At 38.8% G+C, this 10,039-nt stretch overlaps 1 protein-coding gene across 1 annotated transcript in view; it reads right to left on the reverse strand.

Annotated features, from left to right (window-relative positions):
* Nucleotides 1–9,712, reverse strand: part of Atg4b (Autophagy-related 4b) — a 40,604-nt gene extending 30,892 nt beyond the window's left edge. The window contains exon 1 of the mRNA XM_090177093.1: nt 9,675–9,712. Coding sequence (XP_090033219.1) covers nt 9,675–9,697 — 23 coding nt within the window. The 5' untranslated portion in view covers nt 9,698–9,712. The remainder of the gene's footprint in view (nt 1–9,674) is intronic.
* Nucleotides 9,713–10,039: the final 327 nt, after the last annotated feature.

Consider the following 10,039-nt stretch of genomic DNA (forward strand, 5'->3'; position numbering starts at 1 on the left):
TTTCTGCGCTGAAAAATGCCAAACCACCGGCCCCTCTAGAGAACGGAACCCTTTGTCGCCTTCGCCTTTACCGAACTCTCCATGGTACCAAATATCTATCGATTTCGCTGGTCCCCTACCGACCAATGACTACCTTCTAGTATTAGTGGACGAATTTTCCCGGTTGCCATTAGTCGAAATCGTACGTTCTACCTCCGGCGAAAAAGTCTTCCCAATTTTGAAGCGATTGTTTTACACCTTTGGAATACCGCATACTGTACGAAGTGATAATGGCCCACCATTCAATGGACACGCGTTTGCCGACTTTGCCTCAGAACTCGGATTTCGCCACCGACGTGTTACTCCTTTGTGGCCCCAGGCTAATGGCCTCGTAGAACGTCTCAATAGAACACTAAAAAAGTCTCTCCAAACATCTGCCATAGACCGATCCGATTGGCGCGACTCCGTACATCAATTTTTCCTGAACTATCGCTCAATGCCTCACTCTTCGACAAAAGTTGCACCGGCGACTATCCTTTTCGGTCGCGACATACAGAGTAAAATTACCACAAGTATGTTTTGACGCTGACACCACATCAAACTTCGCGAAAGTTCGAGTTAACGACGCACAAGCGAAATCTCGTAGAAACACGTAGATAAACATCTACTCCTGTCTACAGTACCGTTCTCCACCGGTGATCGCGTACTCGTGAAAACTAAAAAGCTAGGGAAACTCTCTCCTATATTTGCTCCAGATCCTCTGATTGTGACTAAAACAAAAGGCTCCATGGTTACAGCGGCCAATGAACATCGCACCATTACCCGCGATCAGAGTTTCTTTAAACATTTTCTGGGATCTTCTCTTTACGATGGGAGGGACGACGATGTTTTTGATGACCTTCAAGCACCACATCCTCCACAGTTAATATCACCTCCAATGCCACAAGGACGGGACGAGCAAGTAGTCGACCGTCAACTCGCTGAAGCACGACAAGTCCATGCTGAACGCCGATATCACGGTGGGCGACAAAATCGTCGCCCACCGAGATATTTAATTGATGAACTTTAATTGTATACTATTAATCAAATAATACTTCTTCACGATGTTAGTAGAACTTTATATCTTTAAAAAGGGAGGAATGTAACATTTAAATTTCGTGCATAACTTAACTTGCGCCATCTACTTTCAAATATTTAGACCATGTGACTTCCAAAATACAACCTGTACACTATGGCAATCGGAGTGCGGGTTATGGAACGAACCAAGTAGTATTTTTGTTACTAAGCTAATAAAAAGTATTTGTTTATCGTTGAACCCTAGATCTTTTTAATTGAAGTAAGACATTACAAACCGAACGACGGCGATAATTATACGTCAAGAATGTTTTAGATGACCGTAGCAGACGATAATCCAGAAATTTGGGTAGCTTCTCAAGTTAGCCGCTTGGTGGCTCTGTTTAAGCCGAAAATGCTAATTGGACGAATACAATTCCAAATTTCTTCAAACTGAATTTGGCATTTCAGTAAGTCTAGAGTCTCAGGACTATCAGAACAGCTTGTAATGTATTAATTACCTGATTGTATTAACTAATTTTAATAATTAAGAAAAAAATATTTACTAATACTTACGACGTTAGATTAAGCCTGGGATGGCCTTGTGTTACTGTGTTAACAAATTTTTCTTATATTGGGACAAATACATTGGGCTAGTAAAAAATAAGAGCAAATGGTCACTGGTCCCAAGGAACACTTAAATAATTGTAAATATACGGGTCCGAAGGTCACAAAGGACCAGTTTAAAAAAAACTTAATTTCCAAGCCTGGGTTTGATGAAGGCCGCAATAGATGGAGCCACTGAAACATTTCAGACTTCACTTCCCCCCTTACCTTTCTAGGGAATCGCATGAAACCACAGATGACGCGTACATCCATTCCCCGTGGTTTCCACAATGGTTTACATTACAAAACAAACATTGTTAGAATTATGGCTTTTGGTTCCTTAGCATTTCTAAGGCATTTCGCTTAGCCAGTCATGAGAGTTTCCCCAGGTGTAGACTCATTTCAATGCTGCCAGTAATGGAAGTTCAGTTATTTTATTTGAAGCGCAATAGCTATGATCTGTGTTTTCATAGTCTCAACTTTAAACGAATTAAAATGATAATTTAGAAAATGATATGACAATAGAAATATACCAGTACTTTATTTTATTTACCTGGTTGTAAGTTAGTTTTACTATTATTTATTTTATTTGAAGAGCAATAGCTATGATCTGTATTTTCATAAACTCTACCCTTTGACAAAATGAAACTCATAATATTTTATAGTAAGAGGAACAAGACGTACGACGGTCAGAATACACAGAATCCTTCTAATGTGTTAAGTTGGTTTGATCTATTCACAGCAACCTGCAACGCCAGTATCACAACCAATATCCCACACAGCAAAAATTGGTCGGGCCGACTGTTGGCGAAGAGTGCATCGCTGACTTTTCCTTTTTGCTATCCACTGGAGAGTCGCGAATGTCACAGTCCCCCCGACTGCCCAGAGAGACGTCGGCCCGACGGCATTGAGTAAATTTATGGCCAACCTTCCAGAAATGAGTCGGCCTGACGTCTATGTGTTTTAGTTGGGCCTACCCACAAATTGGTCGGTCCGGCAGTTTAGTGCAATTGTAAGGTATACCTAATCGATGGTTGGCCCGATGGCTTACTGTAAATGTTGGGGCGACTTTTTCCCAATAAAAGTCGGCCCGACGATTTAGCGTAATTAATGGGTTGACTTTTTAACGCTGATTAAAGTATTCAACTGCAAAAATTACTTGCTTTAAATGCGTATGACATGGTAAAGAAAATCTCACTTTGCCAATCCTTTCAATTAAATCATTTATTTTAAACTTTGGTTTAACAGAACACAATCTCAAATTTAAGAATAGCCAGGTTAACCTATATTGCCCAGTGAGATATGGATATTTGTATAAACAAGGAATAGGCACCAGTGACAAAATTGCAACACATTCTGGTCGAAAGTAGAACGCTGCAATTACTGTCTCCACGCATGGCACCGTACCCAATATAACCAACTGCTTAATGACAATATTAACCAATTATACGTTGATTACATAATAATTTGCCTTTTATTATACGGCCTAGTGTCTATAGAAGAAGTTTCTTTACAAAAATTGCAATAATTTAAGCTTTTTCCGAGTGTATTGCCTAAAGAACTAAGAAAGATACTACACTTTGATCTTAGCCAATAGACCGAATTTCTTAGTTCTATATAGGCATACACACGGAAAAAGCTTAAATTATTGCAATTATTTTAAAGAAACTACTTCTATAAAAACTAGGCAGAATAATTAAAAGCAAATTATTATGTAATCAACGTATAATTGGTTGATATTGTCATTAAGCAGTTGGTTATATTGGGTACGGTGCCATGCGTGGAGACAGTTATTGCAGCGTCACCGGTGCATTTTCCTTGGTTAAATTTATATCCATACGTCTCTGTGAAATACAGGTTACCCCACCCATTCTCAAATAAATTGAAATTTAACACTAATTATTTAATTGTAAAGGGTATGATAATGTGAAATTCTCTATACTATGTCATACGCATTTAAAGTAATTAGTTTTTGCAGTTGAATACCTTAATCAGCGTCAAATAACTAAACCCATTAATTACGCTCAATCGTCGGGCCGATTTTTTTTGGAAAAGTCGCCCCAACATTTATAGTTAGCCGTCGGCCAACCATCGATTAGGTATACCTTACAATTACACTAAACTGCCGGACGGACCAATTTGTGGGTAGGCCCAACTAAAACACACAAGACGTCAGGCCGACTCATTTCTGGAAGGCTGGCCCAAACTTTACTCAATGCCGTCGGGCCGACGTCTTTCTGGGCAGTCGGGGAGACTGTGACATTCGCGACTCTCCAGTGGATAGCAAAAAGGAAAAGTCGGCGATGCACTCTTCACCAACTGCCGGTCCGACCAATTTTTAGTAACATTATATTAAAGGTTTTTACAATAGTCGGCCCAACGGTCGGTATAGCTAACACCAAAAACTTGCTATCCAGGAAATTTTTCTTTAATAACTCCTATACGGCTACGACCACTTTTCGACTGTTGGACCGTTTACCGACCACTTTAGGACTGGCTTGTGCTGTGTGGGTATCCACGGCCACACATAATTGTACACTTATTTGTTACTTTTAGTCATACTTTGAAAGCATCGAAGATTCCTTCGATCAGTGTCTTTCTTATTTTTTACTTCTGATCACACTTATTTGTTACTTCTGGTCATACGTTGCAAGCATCGCGTACTGATCCGATAAGTGACACACTTATTTGTTACTTCAGGTCATACGTTGTAAGCATAGCGTATTACTCCGATAAGTGTCACACTTATTTGTTACTTCAGATCATACGTTGTAAGCATAGCGTATTACTGCGATAAGTGTCACACTTATTTGTTACTTCAGGTCATACGTTGTAAGCATAGCGTATTACTCCGATAAGCGTCACACTTATTTGTTACTTCAGGTCATACGTTGTAAGCATAGCGTATTACTCCGATAAGTCTCACACTTATTTGTTACTTCTGGTCATACGTTGAAAGCATCGCGTACTGCTCCGATAAGTGGCACACTTCTTTGTTACTTCAGGTCATACGTTGCAAGCATCACGTACTGCTCCGATAAGTGTCACACTTATTTGTTACTTTTGGTCATATTAGAACGGCCTCCGATAAGTGTCACACTTATTCGTTACTTCAGGTCATACGTTGTAAGCACAACGTATTACTCCGATAAGTGTCACACTTATTTGTTACTTCAGGTCATAAGTTGTAAGCATAGCGTATTACTCCGATAAGTGTCACACTTGTTTGTTACGTTGGGTCATATTAGAACGGCCTTGGAAAATGCCAGAGAGAAATTCGCGGAAAGTCTCTATAACCACACGTATTTCCAATGTTGGAAGTTGAGGGGGGTACGTATACGCTGTCCACAAAACCTTACTTAGAATTAAAATTAAGCAACGTAATTGCAATTCTAGGTTATATGGAAACCACAGCTATTCAAAAATATTACTTTCATGAAAGTCGGACTCTAATTAAGGAACGTTATGTAAATTTTTAGGCGAAAATATAAACACGCGAAAATTGGGGTCCCGTAATTTACCCTGAAAACTATACTTAAATTTAATATTTACTGATGTAACCGAAGTTGTAGGCCCGCTGAATCCTTACCTATACCTATCCAATAATATATTTTTTAATGTTATCGGACTTAATTTTAAATAAAATATCTACCACATGAAGCGAAACCGCCGAAAATAGTAAATTGGGCAAATGCCCAACTTCTAGGGCTCCGATTTGAAAACTTTATGAGAGGCTATCAATGGCAATGTATGTACATTCGAAGGAAATATCATTGACTCTTCTAGCCCTAACCGTTGAAGAGATATGCGCGACACGGCGGCATCGGCTACACTGTATGTGAGACTAATACACACAAATCCTTAGGATTGTGTGTAAAACCTGTAAGACACATTTATGTTTACCTTGTCAGTAGGCACTGGATCGGAAATACAATCGGTAGCAGTGTTGCCAAATCGTGGGACTTTTTAGGGCTATTTTTGAGAAATGGGATAAAGGGATTTTTTTTTTACAAATTCAAAGGTTTTCATGGAATTTTCCAGTTTTTCAGGAATTTTCAAAATTTAGTGCCTATTATCCGCGGAGTTTTCGAGAATGGAAAGGGTTGTGGCCATAGAAATCTTATAACATGAATGATTCCGTATAAATACAAAATGGGCCAATTACATTTTCGGAGGTTTCGTCATTATCAGCCAATCACAATTCAAAGAGTGACTACGGCCACGACTCGTTGCCATCAAGTTTGAGTTACTGAAAATAATAATTTGATATTAGATTACGTCACCTTAAGAACCCGCATTTGATTGGCCCACGTCAATCGAGTCACGGCCCCCTGCGCGCGCTCACGTGAGCGCGTGCAGGGGGCCGTGATCGAGTTTAATGTAGTTTTTAAACATGGTAGACTGTTTCTTTACTCGTAAAGATTTTTCTCTATGCAAACGTTTTGAATAACTATTGCGTTGTTTGTTGTTATGGCTCCTCGATGTTTAATTTCCACATGTAGAAAACGATTTGCGGTGGACGGTAATGTGTCGTAGTACAGGTAAAAGTTTGGGTTTCCTTAAGCAATTTGAAATGTTAACAAACGGCGGGCTTTCAAATTGATGATTTGGTAAAAATTACTTCAGGAAGTTCAGTGAGCCTAGTGGAACAGCACTTTATTTAACATTGAAAATATCGGTTGAATTAAAAAATAAAAAAACCACGAATTTAATGCGTAAGTAAAAATTTTACTTACACATTAAATTCGTGGTTTTTTTATTTTTTAATTCAATCAAGTAGCGTAAGGTGTTTCAACTTAAATTTATGTAAATATCGGTCTTCGTTGAGTACTATCTCTTATGTTGTTTAACAGTGGAATGTTGAATTTAAGCAGAGTGCGAGACATTTATCTTGACGAAGCTTCTTAGACAAAAAGCATATTATTAAATAAAAGGTAAAGTTTTGAAAAAGAAGACAATTATCAGTATGATTGTTGCTGTTTAATTCAATGACTGTCGTCAATTCGTCATAAGTGTCATTCGTTAGTGTAATGTATTTTTTCTGGGATATAATTACTCTTTCATAAGGTTTTTGCAAGAATGTCTATGTCGAGACGGTTTTTAGCCTTTCTCTCAATCCACCCGTTGGTCCCCCCAGTACGCTCCTCCGCTTAAAATAAAACGAATAGTCCCGGTATTTCATTGGCTGCCTAAAATTTACGTCACCTAACGCGATGGTAATCAAACGCCGGTGACGTTTTGTCTTTCCCCCCGCGCGAGAAGGGGGAAAGGCGTTCAACGTGCCCGGCGATTGTCGCAACATAATCATTCTTCCTAAATATAAATAAATACATTCTTGGTTTTTGTTTATCTAAGTTTCTACAAACATAATAATAAATATAATATTAATGACTTTAAATGTGAAATAACCTTTAAATACAAAGGTTAATACTAAGGACCTTCAGTCACTGCTTCTCCCATCACTGCCATTGACATTGCCTGCTATTTTAAAAGTTAGGCCTATGCCAGGCCTAGGCTTAAATATTTTCAAAGCGAACCAAAAAGAAATCTTATTTATCTTCCTCACAATGGCATTTAAATATTCCTTATAATAAGTAAATATGAAAACAAAACTAAAAATCTTAACACTTTCATTAAATAAAAATCCAAAAACGTTGAAGTGGTTCGTGTGAAAAACTCCAGCAAAAACCTATGGGAATTCTGCGAGCTTGGATCGGATGGATCCTGTAAAAATCCTCTGAGCTTCTACTATTTTTAACCGCCATGTTATGGCGCTAGCGGCTTGCCGTAGTCAATTAATGGCCGCTGATTGGCTGAAGCTTAAGCAAAGACTATATATTCATTAGTCGTTGCTACAAAATGACTTGGCGTCAGGTTCTCCCGTAGACGGGAGCATTCTAGATAGGAGTATAAGATTTCTATGGTTGTGGCTATTGGGTGGTTTATTGCCGGGAGCTGTGGGATTTTCGAGTCTTGAACATTGGCAACACTGTTCGGTAGGACCCTTACGTCCGACAAATCGTTTAGAATAAACATGATTTACCATGAAACATGGTATTCTTAGCTGCTCTATTTACTTATTTTGGGTAGTCCGATTTTGGTTTAGGAAATGGTGTAAAGGTAACACTGGTCATATAATCCTTATACATATAATAAATAGTAATGATCAGCTAGGCTAATACCCAAGGCACTAGCGACTTTTGAAGCCTTTAATTAAGGTGGCCGGGTTACAATGCGTAGGAGGGTGGTGGCAAGCCCTCATGCCACGCGGGCCAACAGCTCCCTACACTAACTATTACCATAAACAAGTTTTTATGGAAGGGGAAACCGAAGAGCTCGGGGGAAAACCGCTTAAACCAGTGGGGAAAGAACTTGCAAACTCAACGCAGAAGGAGTTGTTCCGAGTTTTGAATCACTGTTACACTTAGGAAATATGCATTTCCTTTTCCTCTTATTAAATACCAATTAGGCTTATGCGATAATTAAAATATTGTCTATAATCCTTTTTCCATTTGTTTAGTTTTTACGCCTAAAACTCTTGTTATATGTTAAAGATTACCAGTACAATATATTTAATTTGAAGCTTAAAATTCAAAAGTTTTCACATTTTACCCAACAACATTCCCGCAAGCTATAAACCGAAAATTTGTAACGGGTGGCGCAATTTACCAGAAAAAAGGGTGTGTGTGTGTGTGTGTGTCTATAATTGAAAATACTTAAGACTGTACTTTTTCCATTTGTTTTAGGTTATACGCCTAAAACTCTTGCTATATGTTAAGGAGAACCTGTAGAATATTTTTAATATGAGGCTTAAAATGCCAAACGTTTTCACATTTTACCCAACAACATTCCCGCAAAAAACGGGTGGCGCAATTTACCAGAAAAAAAATGAGCAGCGGCGGCGATCGGAAAACATTTCAGTGTGGGCACGGGCCATTATTTTTATCCAAAAATTCATATACTTAAATCCTAAGCAAGAAAATGTACAGCTCTAAATTTTTAATACTATATAAACTTTTTTGAAAGTGTTCCTTCTTATATCTCATCCGTCAATGAATCATTGATAACAAATGTTAAGTCGATTTCTTTCGAAAAATATCTGTGTACATGGCCGCTTGTAAGAACCTTGGTACATGGCTAGATAATTAAGCCTTTCTTCGCCACATACTTTACAAAGGTATTTTAGGTAAAATAGGGTACAGGATGCAGCGATTTTCTGTTTGGACGAATCTATTGAAACCAATGTTACGGTTATATCATCTTAATGCTACTCCCATCTGAATTCTCAAAATAGCTTCTGAAAAAGACTGAATTCGGACCCAAATAAAGGCAATGAGATTATAAATTTTTAGCTGATTGCTATTTTTCCTCAATTTTATTTCTGTGGGGGGCGCGGGCTCTGCCCTGGTTGGTTTTTCCCTGTGGGGGCTCGAGCCCCACGGGATCGCCGTCACTGAAAATAACCCCAGTTTTTCGCGCACACATTGTTACGCCAATCTTTCCCGATAGAGCTCCATTAGCACACGAATTTCCGAGAGCGAGGGGAATTACTACGAGCCCGAAATATGCCTATGCGTTAATTAATTCAAGAACTTACCTTATTACATTTACTTTATTCCTTCACTGGTGAAATACCGACTACCTTTACCTTCGGCGCGGGAATTCCATAGTTTAAAAACTTGAAGACGTAAAACCCGTCACGGCCCTTTATCGAAGAGCGCCTGTAGTGGGAAAAGCCGGCGAAGCCAAAGAACCACAAAAACATCAGAAAACATTGCGCGCACAAGACTTCTGAAAATAACGTAGTCACTAACTAGACCGACCGTTTGTACATGTACAGCCAACATTCTGCTGCAAAAGGCTACCGCTCTTCCCCTTCAAAACAATTTCTTTCTACCTGACGGTGAACCCCAGTCACCATTTGATCCCTAATCATTGTCTTTTCAATACCTCACAAATTACAGGATCTCACTTTCTTTTTTAGCAACAACATAAATTCGTCCATAATTTTACGTTTGTGAACGTTTTGGGATTACCTGTCAAGAAGGTGAAAAGACATCTATAGCGGCTTCCCGTGATACATTTAATAGCAAAGCAATCTTCTGTTTATTGGTTCTCGCCTTTACCACAGATGTAGCCTCTTCATAAATTTCGAATAACTGATATAAAATGGCCACGCCGCAGCATCGTTGCCCGAGAACAACAAAGATTGACGAAATCGTAATCCATCCATGGGTAAAACCGAAAATAATTACTGGAGCGCTGAGTATAAATCTTCCAGCATGATGTATGGTTATGTTTAACTGTTTATTGAATTAACTAGCAATTAGTCTTGATGAAAGAGAAAAAGTAAACAAAAGGACTTTATTAGTGGGCGATCAAGATCATCGGTTGCAGTGGC

This window comes from Leiobunum rupestre, chromosome 6 (genome assembly GCF_980474605.1).
Source record: "Leiobunum rupestre chromosome 6, qqLeiRupe1.1.hap1, whole genome shotgun sequence".
NCBI lineage: Eukaryota > Metazoa > Arthropoda > Arachnida > Opiliones > Sclerosomatidae > Leiobunum > Leiobunum rupestre.